Raw genomic sequence first — 19807 nt, 5'->3', positions numbered from 1 at the left:
ATCTCATCAGTGTGAGTTGTCAGCAATATTTTGCACACTGAATGGTGATATGGATAGACACATTATAATTCACAACTTTGGTGATATATATAGACATAATTCACACCACTTAATGGTGCTATAGATAGACACATTATAGTTCACACCACTGAATGGTGATATGGATAGACATTATAATTCACACCACTGAATGGCGATATGGATAGACACATTATAATTCACACCACTGACTGGTGATATAGATAGGCACATAATTCACACCACTGCATGGTGATATACACATTTTAATTCACTGAATGGTGATATGGATAGACACATAATTCACAGCACTGAATGGCGATATGTATAGACACATTATAATTCACTGAATGATGATATGGATAGACACATAATTCACAGCACTGAATGGCGATATGGATAGACAACATTATAATTCACACCACTGACTGGTGATATGGATAGACACATAATTCACACCACTGAATAGTGATATAGATCGATACATAATTCACACAACTGGATGGTGATATGGATAGACACATAATTCACACCACTGAAAAGTGATATAGATCGATACATAATTCACACCACTGACTGGTGATATGGATAGACACATAATTCACACCACTGAATAGTGATATAGATTGATACATAATTCACACAACTGGATGGTGATATGGATAGACACATAATTCACACCACTGAATAGTGATATAGATCGATACATAATTCACACAACTGGATGGTGATATGGATAGACACATAATTCACACCACTGAATAGTGATATAGATTGATACATAATTCACACAACTGGATGGTGATATGGATAGACACATAATTCACACCACTGAATGGTGATATAGATTGATACATTATAATTCACTGAATGATGATATGGATAGACACATAATTCACAGCACTGAGTGGCGATATGGATAGACACATAATTCACACCACTGACTGGTGATATAGATAGACACATTATATTTCACACCACTGAATGGTGATATGGATAGACACATTATAATTCACACCACTGACTGGTGATATAGATAGACACATTATAATTCACACCAATGAATGGTGATATAGATAGACACATTATAATTCACACCACTGAATGGTGATATGGATAGACACATTATAATTCACACCACTGACTGGTGATATAGATAGACACATTATAATTCACACCAATGAATGGTGATATAGATAGACACATTATAATTCACACCACTGAATGGTGATATAGATAGACACATTATAATTCACACCAATGAATGGTGATATGGATAGACATTATAATTCACACCACTGACTGGTGATATAGATAGACACATTATAATTCACACCAATGAATGGTGATATAGATAGACACATTATAATTCACACCACTGAATGGTGATATGGATAGACACATTATAATTCACACCAATGAATGGTGATATAGATAGACACATTATAATTCACACCACTGAATGGCGATATGGATAGACACATATTCATACCACTGAATGGTGATTATGAATAGACACATAATTAACACCAAATAAACCTTTCCAATGCGAATATTGTCAGCAATGTTCAATAGTTAATCTTAAGGAACCAAAAGTAGGATATAGCCTCTTTAAAAGACACGTGCGGAGTCATACCTGTGCAATAATTATGAGCCCTGGGGAGGGTAAAATTGGGGGGTGGGCAAAGAAATTTTTTGGCATGCCTAAAGGGGAGGGGCAAGCAATATTTTGCTAGCCGGTGGGGGGGGGGAGCGAATTTTGGCACACGTTCATGGGGCGCCTTTTAAATAAAAGGCTCATGAAAACAGTACGGAAACGCTTTAATATGCAAATTTTCCTGTTTGCTGCACTCGCAACATATCTAGACCATTTAAGGTTTGCAAATTAGGGTTTGCAAAGGGGGGGGGGTTAAATACGCCTTAAAAATAATTGTTTTCACAATATTTCAACATAGAAAGGAGGATGATTTATTTATGCACATTTTGATATAAAACCACGTGATTCGTGCTTGATAATTATTTTTCTAACATATAAGGCATAATGTTATCATTGCCGGAGACCCCCTTTAAAAATGGTATATCATTTGACTTCAAACGATATCCAGAAGCGGGGTTATGGTTTGTTAAACTTTGCCCCTTCAACAAAATTATAGCTTTTTTCGTTTCTACCTGTGTCTCTTTTTCCACATTGCTGGCAATAAATATCAAACAGTCATAATTGGCGGTCATTTCAAATCATCCCCAAGTCAACGAAGTTTAAGAAAGTTCTCTCATTGTTAATTGTTGGTTATGCATACCTATACAAAATACAATGCCTGGTAACCCACCACCTGAACAGGATTTAGCAAAAGCAAACAAAGACCAGAGCTATTAAAAGTTCTATAGCCATCTAAGGTAGAAGCTTATTATCCACTTCAACAATAGAATAATTGATTAGTGTTTCACTATCAAAATGAGATCGATGTCGGGCCAGCTTAAGTTACCGATGAATATGACCTTCGTACACATTTTACACCGTAACTCAGAATACAATTTAGGGAATTTACGGCTCATTTGTGCTGCCGGGTCACATATTCGTGTCAGAAGTGTTTTGCACTGATTAGTGATTTGAAACGACACTTCAGAAATCACACCAAAGAGAAGTCACACCAAAGAGAAACCATATTAATATGTCAAGCAAGATCTCGAGATAAGTGCACTGAAAAATAAATCAGACTTCATACCAAAAATACTCTTTATCAGCTAGTTTTACTACAATTGCTACAGTAGAAGTGACGTAGTTAATCGGATTAACTACAATTGGAGGAATACAATTTTACTATCTACAACGTTATCGCGGTACCTATCACAGGCGGATCCAGGAATTTTCAATAGGAGGGGCGCCCAGCCACCGCCGCTATGCAAAATACACAAAAGTCAGGCGCCGCTCTGCAAAAATTAGATGGGGTGTGTGGAAATGTGGAAAAATGAAGGCCCAATCGAAGCCATTCGTGGACCATTATTCACCATTACTGTAGGCCTAATCATTCAGTTATTACTTAAAACAATCATAGACCTTAAGTGTACGGGTGTCCGAAACAAAAGCGAAAACGGCCAGTTGTTTAGGCATACGTAGGCTAGGGGTGTCGGGGCCGGGGGGATTTAGCAACATGAAGGTCCACTTGAAGCCATTTGGTGCATAATTTTTACACCATTTATATCATTGCTTTAAACAAAAAAAAGGCCCGAACTCAATTTGCAACATTTTAAACGTTGCCCTGGTCCATTGACCATGCTGACACTTTGTAAGACTTGAGACACACAATTACTAGGCCTACTAAAGCTGGCATAGATTGATGTCAGCATTGACTCCGTGTTAATACTGACTTTGGTGATATGTGACGGGCCCTGCATAAGCCTATCAGAGCTTTACTAGTATATCAGCGGGCTCGCAGTACTATGATTTTCACGTGCTTTTAGGCCGAGGACCTGCCTTCAAGCAATGCCTAAAATAATCACAGGCGTATAGGCCTATCCTACGCCTATTATTCCTTCGATCGACCCGACTGTGCAATTTTTAGGCACGGGCCTACTCAATTATGCATAATTTAACCTTTCTCTTCTCTTTTTTCGCTTTTCTCTGCTCATTTTCTACTTTTCTCTTTCTCACATTTCCATTTTTACGGGGCGCTCGCCCATCTTTCCTACTTTTGCTATTTTTTTACGGGCGCGCCCCTCCGCCCCCTGGATCCGCACCTGCATACAATACATACTGGTCGAGCTTATGATTTGAAAAGATAGCCACTTGACGATAATTTTATTCATAGCATGTTGCAGATTCAAGTATTTCTGGTATTTAATCCTAGCTATAGGCCTAATGACAAATGTATGTTGATGGTGCAGGTCTGAGCTGAAATGGGCTATGCAGCATGGCGGTGCCATATTCATTTGATATTATTTTTGAAACCAGTTGAATATGGTCATTTTCACAGTAAAGGGTGTAACTTTTGATTTTTAGGGTCAAAATTTCAAACCACTTAAATATGTTTCTGTTTACTGAAAACATGCATAGAAGCAACTTAAATTCCAGTAAAATAATGTTTCAAGGCTTAAACCTTTTGAAAACTAAAAAAAAATTTGACATTTCCATAACATTTTGGTTAAAATCTAAGAAAAATGTATTTTACATAACCTCAGAAAATTATGACATGAAAGCTGGAATACATGTGAAATCCCATTCCAAAGTAAGTCAACAGATATAAGTTACATTTTATACCATGTTTTGCTATGTTTGTAATTGCAGTTTTGAAAAATTTTAACATCAAGTGTCATTTACAATGGAAATTTCCAAACCTTAAACATATTTTTAAGTTTTAATTGGGTTCCTAAAATAATTTGAATGTCTAACTTCATGTACAAATACTACTTGATGAAAGGAACCTCCCAGCCAAGTTTCACAGAAATTGGAGTTATTTTTTAGAATTGGCAATTCAAGCGATTTGTGTTTCGGAGGCTTCAGTGAACAACACAGGTGATCATAAAAGTAAAATATTTGGCTAACTACTACAAGTTGACATAAAAAATAGGTAAAAAATATCACAATTACCAATTTTCATGCTTTGCTTCTAAGTATTGAATTTCAGTTGTGACAAAAATTAAATTATCACAGCAAGTCATTTTTTTTGTTTCGAGGCTTCATGTTAACAATTGTTAAACATTGCAGAAGTAGTTTTTTGAAAACAACAGTGTTGGGATCATCTAAGCTGTTATTTTCTTGTGTGTATTGAATCAATGATTCTATGCGGCAGATATTGTAGATTTATCACATGTTAATTTTTTCACCCATTTGTTAAGTATGGTGTTTTTTGCATGTGAAGCCTCCGAAACAGGCTTTTATGGGTATCAGTTTATTTTTCAAACATTAACCATAATGTCAAATTTTTTTTTAATTTATGACATTCTGCACATATCAAGTAATAATTACAATGCAGATATCAGTATGAAACACACTAATTTAGATATGCATAGATGATAATTAATCTTATTGTTGTTTCGGAGGCTTCATTTGTTTCGGAGGCTTCAATTGTTAACGGAAAGTTTGTATTGGGTCCCATTTTCAAACGGTAATATATATCTCCACGATTTAAAAACATGTGACTTGAGGATCTACTTTGCTACATTTTGATAAATATATGGGATGAGCTCTTTTATTTATATTTGCACAAGCTTGCTGAACAGTTTGTTTCGGAGGCTTCAAAAAAGTTAACGGAAAAACGGCTCTTTGAAGTCAAGATTTTATAAAAATTTTAAAAGCTTGCAAATCGACTAATTTTTGTTACCGATTTCAAGTTAAGATAACAACTGTTATGAATCAAGAAGAAGTGAAGAAATAACCAAGAATTATGAACCAAAGCTACACCCATAAAGTTTGTTAACAATTGTTAACGGAAAATGAAGCCTCCAAACGACAAATATCGAAGTCCGGTTCTCAAAAATACAGGGCTGTTCACAATTAAATCTAATGTGGCAGTGTTTACTGAACATATGACTGTACTTTCAGGATAAGAAAAATTATCCATGAACTAACTGAAGAAAACACAGGGTTTTACAAAAATGTTACTGTTTTTATAGTTTTTCAAAATGGCAATATTACGTACATTTAAGCCTGCTAAAACTGAACGCAGTAACTCCCAAAGCTGATTATGCTACCCAAGGTAGCTGCTAACTAGATGACTTATGTGGCCAAAAATCATGGAATTCTGTGGCTTTATTAGAACACTACGGATTAAAATGTTAAAAATCCAAAGTTACACCCTTTACCGTGAAAATGACCATATATCAAATTACATGTATTAACGGGCAATTTAAAAAACTGCAGTTAAATATATGTGTTGAAAGATGGCGGCAATCGCACGCAGCTGAGTGTATTGGAGCTCCAGTTAGTGTATTGAAAACAAAACCTGAGTTTTACCTGACAACAAATCGAATTTTCTTGTAATAGCAACGCCAGAAGGGGTACTGATCATGCGCAGATCGTAAAACGTGTCATTTCAGTTAATGAATGCTTTTGAAAAACGAATGGATTCGCCCTACTATCACGGCAATTTTTGACACGAAGATATAGGGATGATGACTTTTGGTGGGGGGGCTGACAAATATGTAGGGGTCATAAAATTTTAGGAGTTCTGAATGGGGTTGTATGAACAGGGGGTTAAAAGTTTTTTTGCACGCGTGTGGGGGGGGTATGAAAAAACTTTAGCAACATTAGTCCTGAAGCAAAAAATACAAATTCATAGCCTGAAATTTTTCACACGCTGCGCACAGTGTCGACACCATGTAGCCTACTAAAGATTTTTTCCCTGAACTTAATATTCCCTTGGTGAGCGACGGGCGATTGGTATTTCACCGAACACAAGAAAATGAGTCCTATCTGATTGGCTAGGACTCGATCGAGATTGCTCAGTGCTGAAGTAGGCCTACAAACTCAAAATGTAGAGATGTATTCAATTCGATAAAAATCAATATTATATTATTGACGCAGATAAAGAAAGTGGCATAGTTTCTGGATAGCTCTCGATATAGTGCATTGTATTATAGACTTGTGCAGGCCCATACGCAGGGGGGGGGGTGCGGGGTGTACAACAAGTCCCAAAGTTTCAGAACTTATGCGGCGTAGCTTTCAAAAAAAAAAATCAGGTTTTTCATCAAAAAAGGTCCTAATTTTGGAAGAAAGTTCACTTTTCACAAAATGCCCCCCCCTTATTTAAGTTTTAAAATTGTCTTGTCTTAAACTTAATTTTGAGGTTTGTGTCAGTTCCTTCGGGCTCTTTAGGGGTGGTGCAATAATTATGTGTACCCCGGGTGGTGATTCAAAATGCCCCCCCTTTGGCCATGCCAAAAATCTTTGCCCCCCTTTTGACGTGCCAAAAACCTTTGCCCCCCCTTTTGGCGTGCCAAAAAATCTTTCCCCCCCCCCTTACACATGCAAGATTTTGGGGAACCCTAATTTAAAACCTTAAATTGTTTTATCATATAATGCGAGCGCAGCGAGCAGGAAATTTTGCATATTTAAACGTGTTCCTAACGTTTTCCTACGCCTTTTTAGGGCATAATATAAAATGGTACCCAAAATATCTGTGCCAAAAATTGCCCCCCCTTTCGACCTGCCAAAAATCGCTTGACCCCTTATAATTCACCACCCCGGGGTACACATAATTATTGCACCACCCCTTAAATCATTAAAAGGCTGCAATATCTTTGTTCTTCTTTTAATATACATGTACAATGTAGTATTTGCGGACAAGCACCAACACTTTGCAGTAAAATTTCACTTTTATTTCAGTTCCCGTGACAAGCTTAATTGTTACCATGGCTACCAACGACTATGTAGTTAAATCCAGCTATAAAGCAGCGTGAAGGAAATTGTCTTGCTAGCTATTATAACTTCACTGGAAAGATATTTTTCCATAGTGGATCTGAAGTCCCAGTCTGAAGTGGACTCAGTAACATCAGGTAAACTGTGAATAGATCTTCTCATGATAATTGTATGCATCTTAACTCAACTTAAACGCAACCATGTTCAATATTCAATGTTCAATGATCAATATTGAAAAAAGAAGAAAGGAAGCTAGACATTTGAAACTGTTCAATTGTAAATTTTGTAGAATCAACCTCCATTCATTTGATAGATGGAAAACCCATGTTGAGACATATTATAAAATATATCCGTGCTTATAACAGGAAAAAGTGTGTGTGTTGTCCAAAAACCTTGACAAATATTGGTGTCCATGAAAGACATTTGAAAATTCCCAAGAGGATATCTGACAAATCATGTATAGAGTGTTTGCAAGGCTCTATAAATATCAAAGTACATAACAAGACTCGCACAAAAGAAAAACCTCATCAGTGTGAGTATTGTCAGAAATGTTTTACAATGAATAGTAATTTGAAAAGACACATCAGAATTCACACAAAAGAGAAACCATATCAGTGTGACTTTTGCCAGAAGAGTTTTGGACAGAATAGTCAACTGAAACGACACATCATAATTCACACAAAAGAGAAACCTTACCAGTGTGAATTTTGTCAGAATTGTTTTGCACGGAGTATTCAACTGAAACGACACATATTAATCCACGCCAAAGAGACACCGTACCAGTGTAACTTTTGTCACAAACGGTTTGCAGTGAATGGTGATATGAAAAGTCACATCAGAATTCACTCCAAAGAGAAACCGTATCAGTGTCACTTTTGTCAGAAGTGTTATGCACAGGATCGCTATCTGAAACGTCACATCATACTTCACACCAAAGGGAAACATCAGTGTGTCTTTTGTCAGAAATGTTTTGCAATGAATAGGGATTTGAAACGTCACATCAGAATTCACACCAAAGAGAAACCATATCAGTGTGACTTTTGTGAGAAGTGTTTTGCACAGAGTAGTCATCTGAATCGTCACGTCAGGTTTCACACCAAAGAGAAACCATATCAGTGTGACTTTTGTCAGAAATGTTTTGCACAGAATTGTGATCTGAAACGACACGTCAGTATTCACACCAAAGAGAAACCTCACCAGTGCCAGTTTTGTCAAAAATGTTTTGCATTTAAAAGTCATCTTAAAGTACACATCAGAATTCACAAAAAAGAGAAACATTTACAGTGTAAATATTGTCAAAAACGTTTTGCACTGTTTGGTGATCTAAAACGACACATCAGAACTCACACCAAAGAGAAACCCTGTCACGCGAAGCGATGATCTGAAGACAGCCAAACTCACATCTAACACAAACCTAGTCAGTGTGAGTCAGAGTAGTGTTGGTATACTTTACTTTGCAGGATGTGATGAAAATATATGATGCATCAACTCAAACCCTTCAGACGGCCCTGAGGTTTGCCGCATGACGCATGACGAGCTACGAGTGAGTGCAAATGAACAGTGACTATTGCACTCTCACATAGTGGTGGTACTACGGGGGAGGGCGCAGGTGGGCATTCCCCAATATTATTTTCTTGTTTGAGTTGTTTCCCCAGTAAAACACCAAAATTCCGAAAATTTCCAATTTTTGATTTGAAAATTGGTTGATTTTGCACCCCCTGAAACTCACTTTGCCCCTAATGCACCCCACACCTACGCTGCCACTGCTCGCACGGAATGCAATTTAGTCAACATACAGACCAGAGGTATTACATGTATGTATATAGCTGTAAGCAATGTAGGCCTATGTTATGCTCAAATGAGTCTTAGAACAAGTTATGCCTTAATTCAGTTGCAAAATTTACGGTTTTCATAATATGTCGTGCATGTTCACCACAGAGTGAGCCCGTATTTGAGACTTACGGCGTGTGGATTTGTGTAGCCCCCAAAAGTGTGGTCCAAAAACAAGCTTAACTCAATTTCAGGTTGATTTCTCACAGTTGAAATTGTTGTTTCCAAGTTTTTGTTGTATATCCTGAAAGACTGACATCTTTTTGAAAGTATTTGGTGAAAAATTGAGTGAGAAGAATGTAAATTTCGAATGTGGTGCCAGTTTTAAGGTAAAGGGTCAAAATAATGTCCACTCCACACGTGAGCCTATGGGAATTGTCTTCTTTTCAGACTTTTCAATTTTGTGATATGAAGCTTTGAAATTGGGTAAAGTTGTTTTTGGATCACCCTGTACTGGTGTGAAATGCCTGCAGTGAGGGGAGAGAGTATACGGTACGTGCCGCTCAAATTGGTCCGTTTTTGTAATTTTTGCAGAAAGCCCCCAGACTGGTGCATGTTTTGAAGTTGTCACAAACATCCAGGAATTTTGAAAGTGGGAATTTCATTATATTCTGGTTGTTTGCGTATTAATTTGCGATTGTGAACGAACTAATTAATCTTTTACCAAAGACAACCACTAAAACAATGATATTTTGTCAATTATTTAATACTTTCAAACATGTAACTTTACATTAATTAAAAATTAATCTTTTTGACTGTCGTGAAGATAAAACCTTTCGGGTTATTATGTCATTAAATTTATAATTATTATATCACATGAAGAGAGTTTTGTTGTTACGTTAACCTAATAGGTGGCACGAATTACATTCAATAAAATATGTGGGGTCAAAATAATCCTTTTTTAGTAAATATTTGAAGTCACTTTATGAGTCCGTAAAGAAAATTAAACTTGAAAGAAACACACAAGTGAATCCAGAAAGGTCAAATGTCTTGAACTTTTAGATTCAAAAAAGAGTGTAAATCTCTTTTTGGATTACTTTTCTGATATAGGCGGCATGAAAACAAAACAGAAATATTTTGACCTCACATTTTTTAATGTGCACATTTATCACAAAAAGACAACACTGCCATAGATTGTGCATCAGATGGATGCAATGAACCATGTATAAATCTATATTAATTACTTACGATTATCAATAAGATTTTACATGTGACGATGTGAAAAATAAAATAAACATGCATACTTCCGTGTTCTGACCAAGTTTTTCAGGCCTAATTTTATTAATTAAAAAGATTCTTTATAATTATTTTTACTAAATGTGATATCCTGATTTTAACTGTTCACCTTAATCAAGCCTCAAAGTAAGCAGATCTGGACCAGGAGCCACACATTTAGAAAAAGCAGCTCCTGGTCCTGTGATTATCTAGTGAATCATTTTTAGAGAGCTAACATGGCTAAGAGTCATTTTAATTTAAATTGTACACATTAAATACAAAACCTGTTTTAACTACCAAGCTCTGTTTAAAAAAATGTAGAGCCTGGTTTTTGGTGTGGACCAGAAGCCAAAATGTTATGACCATTTGGTAAATGGCTCCTGGGTGCCTGCTTATTTTGAAACTTGACCTTAATGCGCTATTATTGATGACAACTGTTTACAATATGTACAATAAAATTGTGCGTAGTTTATCACTAAAACTGTGAAGCATAATGTTCCTTAAAATAATGATGTTGTGAGCAAGTAACGGTTCAAGATTTGGATTCAACTCAGGGGCGGATCCAGGAATTTTCAATAGAGGGGGCGCCGAGCCACCGCCACCGCCGCCGCGGCTCGGCGCCCACACAAAGTCAGGCGCCACTCTGCAAAAATACACAGAGTCAGGCGCCGATCTGCACAAAATAGAGGGGGCGCGCGCCGCGTGCGCCCCCCTCTAAATCCGCCACTGCAACTAACGTGTGATTTTGCTTTAAACGTTTTAAGTTATTTTGGTTTTGATCAACAAATGGAACTAGTTCATGTTTTCTTCGTATTTTACTCGATATGTTATGGTAGTGTACAGGATCATACCTATCTACAAAGTGGTGAAACATCTACACAAATCGTTCATTATATTTACTTACGAATACAATAAAAACTTGAATTTCTACTTCCATTTCTGAATATTTTAAACACTGTAGTACTTTCATTGGACAAAATACTGATTGTCATATATCAATGCCGATACCCTGTCAATGCAAGGTCGTAATTATGGGGTATATATCTATATTCCGAAGTATCTTTGCTTCCAAAGAAGTTTATACTGAGCCAATCCGAATTTCAACAAAAGATCTTAATTAATTCCGACAAGTTTTTACTCCAAAAGGTTTATTATAAAGATAATTGCTCTGAAAATGGCAAGCATGTTTTTGCTGCAAAAAGTTTTGCTCCGAGGGGTATAGTTTCTCCGAGAATATAATTCAGAAAGGATTTTGTTTTCGGAGTATTTTATACCGCTATGCCTTTTTTGGACGAATGCCACTTAGTAATAAATACCTTTCTGAGTAATGACCCTTAAATACTTTTCGATGCCTGTCTGAATAATAACTTTTCGGAAATAGTCTTTTGGAACAATAATGAGCCATTCGGAGTAACGGCAGACATTACTGCAGATAAACAACGCTTTGGACTATATCTTTCGAACAAATTATCATTCGAAGAAAACCCTGCGTGTTTGAACAAACGAGCTTTCACTTCGGAACATCGCTCTATTCCCATAATTATTATTTTCTTTGGTATGATTTTAATTCTAAATCATCGCAGAATCATGTTAATTATGTTTATTATTCAACAAAAGCCACGACTTGACGATGGATGGAGAGAATTTGTAAAAAATGAAGAGTCATGAAAATAAATTACATCAAGTGCCTAGTATTTTCTTCCAGCCAGGCTTCAATGGTCTCTTCATTACGAGCCAGCCAGTTGATGTTGGTTTGCACACGTTCCAGGGCCTGTTTTCTAGCTGTTTCTCCGGCCCCTGCATCTGGATATTCAGCAAAGAAGTTGAGCATCTAAAAAAGAGAAAAGAAAGGGTAATGGATCAATCTGGTTTTGAAACGTAAACCGTAAATTTTGTCAAATTTCTATGCTGTACTGTTGGACTGAGAATAAATAACCTCGTTTTCACGTGTACTTGTGTATAATGCACATATTTTATTTTTTGTTAAATACAGTGCACCTTTAATCGATAAATGCGTTCTGTGTCTACTAAAGTTGGATATGACATCTTTGTTTTTGTTTTTTCCCAGAAATCAGAAATCGTGAAGTACAACCTTGTACTGGAAATGAAACCATAGGGATAGCATATAGGCCTCACACTCTTAAAATAAATACTAAAAATATATATCAAGACACGAATAGGAAAATAGAAGAAACAAAGTACCTCTTGTTGTTTCAGTTCAGTCGAATAGTATTCAGTGATTCCTGGCACTAGTCGGCCCAAATACCGGTTACTCAAGCCGAATCTGAAATAAGATTATTTCAGTAAAAGTGTTGTTCAATATTAAGTATTCCTGCATATTCAAATAAACATTTAATACCAAAGTCCCCACCGCTTATGGCATAACTTTGAGAGCAATTGACTTAAAAGGGCATTTAGTGATCCACAGCCTCATCCCCCCACTTTTCTCAAAAAAGGTTGAGATTTTTATACCACTGGAAACCTCTGGCTACATAATGTTTATGTACCAAATATTTCTTGCAAATTAATTCGTTTCGCAAAAATATCGTGAAATTTTAATTTCGTTCTGGTATACCAGAACGAAATTACAACACATTGTCTATATGGAGCAGTGTAATACACATAATCATGCATAACTCCCAAACACAAAATCGGAATCAACTGAAATTTTGGGAATAAGCTTTTTTCGTGGATATCTACTGGAAAATATCATAAAAAGAGGCTGCTAGGATCACGAAATACTCCTTTAAGGGTAAATACTCGTGTATTACACTGAGTTTGATTGGTCACACAAATATTTTTTATTTTTAGCAAGGCAATATGAGTATTGATCATATGAAATAAACAAAATAATGCAAATAATTCGTGAAAGTGTCATATTTTGTCTGGTTGGTTGTTAAGACGCGAAGCGCTTTTGTTATTTGTTAGCGATTCGAAAATGAATGCAATTTATTATTAAAGATTGATCAGCCGTTTCATTTCATTTTAATCAACTTCTTCGTTAATGTTTCCCTGCCTCTCCTTCTTTCGCCCTTTACCCCACGTGTCTCCTCTCCCGCTTCCCTCTTATCCTCTATTTTTACTTATCCCTCTGGCTCTAGTACTTCTTACCCGTTAACTGCTATAAATGTGAACACATAAAATGTATTTTTTAGACCAGTATAATAAATAGAAGGTCGATCATAGCTTGATGGTCACACATGCTTCGCCGATTGCTAAATAATATATCGCCAACCTATCGAACCATCTGTCTGGCAGAATAACTCATGTGTTCCAGGTGTCTAGATTTCAACTGGGATAACCATGACCTACAGTCATACTTACCTATCTACCAAAGCTTGCCAATTTTCTCGTACATAATCCCATACCAATGGATTCCCAACTGGATTATCGGCTATGTAGCCCATTACACTAAAATAATCCTGTTCCCGGATTTTACTCTCGTCCTCGGTATATTCAATGTATCTGCAACAAACCAAATGTATGTAAATATTCATTCGAGGTATTTCATTAGGTTTCACTGCCTGAAAACAATTGATCATGTCTCACCTCCTTTTTCAACCAAATCGACGGTAATAACTCTTATAGTGAGGGATCAACATTGAACCACAAATTGCCTCAGGCAAAACTCACTTCCTGGGAACTCAATACCACACAAAACTTAACTAACATAATTTATAATGCGCCTTTTCCTGTGGCTACAAAGCGCAACAAGCATATTAAAAAGAACAGCAAACATGATCAAATACAGAAAACAATATTATGGTAACAGATATGTCTTGAGCATAGTTTTGAATGATTCTAGAGTAGCAGCATTTCTGATATGAACCGGTAAGGTGTTCCACAAACGTGGAGCTGCCACTGAGAAGGCTCTATCACCAGCACCCTTCTTGGAACGAGGCACAAAGAAGGAAATACTATCTGCCGAGCGGGTCTTCATTCGCCCTCTGGGATGATTTTTTCGAGGTGAGGAAGTTGGTTATGTACTGGGGAGAGAGTCAATTCAGAGATTTAAACACATAAATCAGCGTCTTGTATACAATCCTCTCACTGACAGGGAGCCAATGACGTTGGCTCAAGAGAGGGGTAACATGCTCAAATTTTGGTTTGAGACATTAAACGTGCACGCTTATTTTGCAACTTCTGCAAACGATTTAGATCTTTCTTAGATATACCATTAAGTAACACATTACAATAATCAAGACGTGATATAATAACAGCTCTAACAGTATTATGGCAAGTATCATAATCAGTGTATGGGCGAATTCTGTAGATGTTTCTTATCAGCCAGTTGATAGACTTACAAGGTCATTTTATGTAACTCATTGACCCATTCGTGTCATATACTGCTTCTAGCTATAATGACAGCCTGGTGATCTGGTCAACTCATTGACAGATACATCAGGAGGGAATTCAATTTTTGATCAATTCTCTTCAGGAAGTGAAACTTAACGTCATGATATGGACAGGACATTATTTCATTACCATTATTTGTTATGTTAATCTTCAATGGGTTATTTTAAAATTCAAGTAGACAAAATAAGTGGAATGTACCATTCTTCTTCTTTTTAGCTTTTTTATCATCACCATCATCCTCATTGTCTCATCCTCAATCTCCTCATCATCTCATCATGATCATATCTCATTTCTTCATCTTCGCGACCCTTACTTCTAACGATTTATCCCTGTTTAAATAGCAGGTATCATATGATTATTTGTTTGGCAGGAGTAGCTGACCGTGTGACGTGAACGCTGTTAGGTTGGACACCAGGAGTAAGTTAACCAAGTCGAATTTTCTTCCTTCTTCTCCTCCTTTTTTGTATTTTTTACACTTCCACATTCTGTTTGTTTGTGAATTTATGCAAACATACCTAGATATCAGCCATACTTCACGTGTTCTTGCCAGCGCATAAAGTAATCTAGATTTTTCTGATGCTGACTGTGTTGTGGTGTATTGTTCCCATAGATAGTCCCAGTTATCCTGATTCCCTTCCTCTTGCATACCATACTGGTAGGCATTGCTGCGGAAATCTGGTTTCAAACTGAACAAGAAAAAAGTAATGTCCAAAATAAACAAATGCAACACACATACATACCAGAGCTCTGCATACATACAATAACAAAACAAAAATAAGAAACACATAAAACCACCCCGCATACACACCCCCACACACCCTCCTCCACCCCACCCCCATTTGTATTTGGACATAAGTGAGAAATATGCATCAGAATCCAAACATGTAATGACCAACGCGTAACCCATCTTATTCTGCATCTTGTTGCGACGAAATGAACGGTTACATAACACATGCATCTATTCACTTAATTCCAAGAAAGATCATTCCGTATAATGTACTAACATGTTAATGGGCGGTTTTTGTTTGTTTTTTTGTTTTTGTTTTGTTTTTTTTGCGAAATCCTTTCGTTCTCTCCATGTTTTCCTTAAACAATCTGTTTCTTGCAGGCGCGTAGCCAGTATTGTCAATCGTGTCAATTGTCAATGAATTGTCAACGTTAGTATCGTCACTATTCCCCCTCCTTCCTCCCCTTTCCCATCTTTTTCCCCTCTTCTTCCCCTCTTCCCTTCTCTTTCTCCCCTCCCCCTTAATCTTCTTCACACAATTATACAAACTGAAATGAAAACCGAATCTCCTTGCTACAAATTTTAAGTTTCTAACAAAAGGTAGAAACAAAGATATCGATAATCATGTCAGTCAAGAGCTTAGGCAGGATAATAGGAAACCACGTGACCAAAATTATAACATTTGAAATGAGGGAATATGAAAGCAAATCAAAAGTTATACTCAGGTTGTTCACTTCAGTGAAAGCATAAGATAACGCCGTCTTAGTATAAAATGGATAAGAGGACTAAATTTAATGAGGTACACAAACTTTAGGAAGGGATGAGCGAGTATGCAAAAAGCAAGCGGTTGTTGATCAAATTTGGAATGAATTGCATTGATGCGCGCATTATGTAATCGTACATTTTTTCACAACCAGTCAACTGAATCAAAAAATGTGTGTATTTGATGCAAATTAACATGAGCTACGCGCTGCTTTTTCAATTTTTGATTTCGATACCTACTTCTCGACTTATGTGCAAATTCATTCGCCCGATATTTTTATGAGACACCCTGTACGACGTGATAACTACTTATTTCTCACCTGGTTCCACTGGTAAATGTTCTGAATAACTCCACGCCTTGATCGAGGCAATCTGCACTACCATGCCCACAGGACATGTCAATAATATCAGACTGGAGGAAGCTAAAAGAAGAAGGAATACAAGGGATATGAGAGGCAGGCAACATTATTAAGTCCTAATTATCTTTGACAATGATTTTGATTTAAACTTTTGATCCTAACACAAAGAATTAGTTCCTACCTCGGAATTTTCAGAAGGTAGGCCTATCGCCATCATTCATCAGCGAGTGAGTGACTCTATCAGGTCGCGATTTTCTTGACCTGATACAGTCACTCACTCGCTGATGAAAGATGGAGTACCATCTGAATATTCCGAGGTAGAAATTAATTCTTTGTGTTTGGATCAAAAGTTTAAATCAAAATCATGATTTATACCAACACAGATGAACTTTCATGAATCTTTGACAATGAATTGCTGTGAGAGGGGATTATAAGGTATATGCATAACTATAATGCTCTTGTTTTACCAAATAAAATAATTGATATTTATCGACATAATCTGTTTCATTATCAAATAAATTAAAAAAACAATATGTAAAAACCTACATAGCCAAGTGTTCTGTAATATCGTTCCAACCAAGTTCGTCAAAACGTGGTTTAGATTGGGCTTCAATGTAGCGCTGTAAATAAAAGAACCTCGTTAGTTGCTGCGATGATTCAAGTACTTTTTAGTTATATCAGAATGTGACACATATTATTTTTAATTTATTTAAGTGATGTGATCAAGCAAAATAAGCCGGATGTCGGTAAATTGATTTAGAGATATAGCCAATAATAGTTTTCAACTCCCTTTGTATTTTATTGTTATGAGCAACACAAAATGGTCATATCTCTAACGTGGCTTTATGTCATGAAAGTAAAAACTGAACGTTGATTTTGATCGACATCGTACTCATTTAGCTTGAACGCATTATCTTCAGCCAATAGATTCAAATTAAGATCAAAACATATATTCAAACAACGCCGTGCTGGAGTAGTTAATTGTGAACTGGTCTAATATTTGTATGCAGAGTACAGTGGCGTAACTAGGGGGGGGGGGGCAACGTGTCCCGGGCGCCACTCTTAGGGGCGCCAAATTGACCAATTCAGCATCGATTCTGTGCCCCTCCAAGCGATGAAAGTCAACATTTTCGCGCGCGTCATGCGCATTTCAGCACAGAATCAATTGAAAGAACATTTTAAGACCGATATTCAACTTTTAGTAACCATAATTAATTAGTGGTAGGCCTTATTTGTCCAAAATTTCGCGCACTCCGCTCACAATTATTTCAAGAATTGGGGGGGGGGGCATTATGTATCCTTAGCCCTGGGCGCCACAACCTATAGCTAAGCCACTGCCCGTGTCAAAGATATTCTCGGGTGGGGGGTAGGGGCGCCAATTTTGTTTCTTGCCCCAGGCTCTACCAACCCTAGTTACGCCACTGCCAGTGTAGTAATGACCTCTGACGAAAATTGTTGTAGATATTTTGAAGCCGGCTTGACGAAGAATATGCAAATTCACAGTTATTTTGTAAGTCTTAATTTGTGGACAACTGTGGCTCTTACCTTAAAAGGTCTATCAACAGTATGAGCAAAAACTTACCCTAAATAATCCATAAGATGGTCGGAACCTTAACATTTCGCCCATCCAGAAGATATTACCAAATGCTGCGTCCCACGGTACGTAATCCCTCTCATTGATGAGATATTTGGTTAAATTCAAGGCGACGGTGTAGTCTATGTCCTCGGCTCTATGTGTAACAACATACAGATAAGATTGGACATTAGGTAGTGTTAGGACTTCATCTCCCAGAAGACAAGGTCTGCAACACCACATTCACAACCCTGCTGAAGACGTATGTGTTACACTAAAGTTGGTCATTCACACAGATGAATGAGTCTACACCACACAATTAGACATAAGTCATTATTCTTCTGATCAGTTTCAACATTCAAGTCACAGATGAATGAGAGTCTATACATTTACACGTTAGACTTCTGATCGGTGTCAACATTCACGTCATAAGTAGACATTAGACTTCTGATCAGTTTAAATATTCACGTCACCGATGAATGAGATCAAAGATGAGATCAAATCAAAGATAATTTACTAAATGGGTATGATTGTAACGTTAAATCCTGAAGTCTACCACAGATGTGGAAGATCAAGTACGTTTTAATAACTTGAAGCACCCTGCGTATCTGTCATGAAACTCTATCATGATTTTGCATTGAGAGAATACATACGTTGGTTCGCTTTAACTCGGACCGACTGGTTAAAAAACCACAGAATAAGTAGTTCACCAGTATGCTTCTACTATATTAATAAATACGTATTTATAAATACGCACGTGACCACCTCCGCGCTACCATAGCAGCTTGTAGACAGTAAGTCTCGAAGTAACCTTCGGGTGGTCTTCCTGTACATTTGAACGCAAATGCGGCAAACAACACGAGAATACTGTGCAGCAAAATTGTCTATTTCTGTCAACTTCGCGATTATATTATAAACGTTTCCGTCCATGTATATTTTTTCCGGCGACAAATACTTTCAAAATGCTGTTTTTGACAATTATAGTCGAAGCCTACTGTTCGCTAGCTTACCTGGCCAAGTTAAAGGCATCATCAATCAATCCCGACCTGTCTGCAGCGGAAAATACCTGCATGAAAAGTACATTAATTGAAGATATATCATTTAGTGATTGACTCACGCATGATAATAAACCATTATACAAACAGTACGGTACATAAACAAAATACAAAAACAAGAAAAATCCAACATAGCTATAATTTATTTTAAATATTGTGTGTATTATTTATTAGTTAATGCGCATCACTTATTGACAGAGAAATCGGACTCCATAATGCACACGAACCGAGATGTTGATGCGTCCAATGTACGAGCCCCGCTGGGTTAGTGCATTGAATGCATCAACATTAATTAGCACAAGTGCATTATAGTGCCCAATCTCTCGAGAACAAGGGATCCGCATATACTAACCTATCTTATACACGACAAAGAATTTCTGCTATTTTCTATAACAAACAACATACTAAAATGTCGGAAAATTTGACCAATATCAATGCACCCCGCCTTCAAGACTAAATGAATCAAACCTGCAAATCTCGAATGGACAGCCAGTAGAACGCGACTACTGCGCGCGAGTGCAATTATACAATAATGCACTATTGAATTAGCGTTAATGA

The 19807-nt window shown here is 37.0% G+C and overlaps 1 protein-coding gene across 1 annotated transcript in view; it reads right to left on the bottom strand.

Moving 5' to 3' along the window:
• Positions 1 to 12019: 12019 nt before the first annotated feature.
• The window catches only part of LOC140171341 (glutamyl aminopeptidase-like), a 32753-nt gene continuing 24965 nt past the window's right edge, over positions 12020 to 19807 (bottom strand). The window contains exons 13-20 of the mRNA XM_072194578.1: positions 19205 to 19260; positions 18204 to 18351; positions 17168 to 17241; positions 16583 to 16684; positions 15289 to 15459; positions 13742 to 13882; positions 12620 to 12701; positions 12020 to 12248 (exon numbers count right to left, since the gene is read on the bottom strand). Of these exons, the coding sequence (XP_072050679.1) occupies positions 12093 to 12248; positions 12620 to 12701; positions 13742 to 13882; positions 15289 to 15459; positions 16583 to 16684; positions 17168 to 17241; positions 18204 to 18351; positions 19205 to 19260 (930 nt within the window). The 3' untranslated portion in view covers positions 12020 to 12092. The remainder of the gene's footprint in view (positions 12249 to 12619; positions 12702 to 13741; positions 13883 to 15288; positions 15460 to 16582; positions 16685 to 17167; positions 17242 to 18203; positions 18352 to 19204; positions 19261 to 19807) is intronic.

This window comes from Amphiura filiformis, chromosome 15 (genome assembly GCF_039555335.1).
Source record: "Amphiura filiformis chromosome 15, Afil_fr2py, whole genome shotgun sequence".
Lineage (NCBI taxonomy): Eukaryota > Metazoa > Echinodermata > Ophiuroidea > Amphilepidida > Amphiuridae > Amphiura > Amphiura filiformis.
The sequence above is the reverse complement of the archived record's forward strand: the minus strand, read 5'-3'. Positions and strand labels throughout refer to the sequence as shown.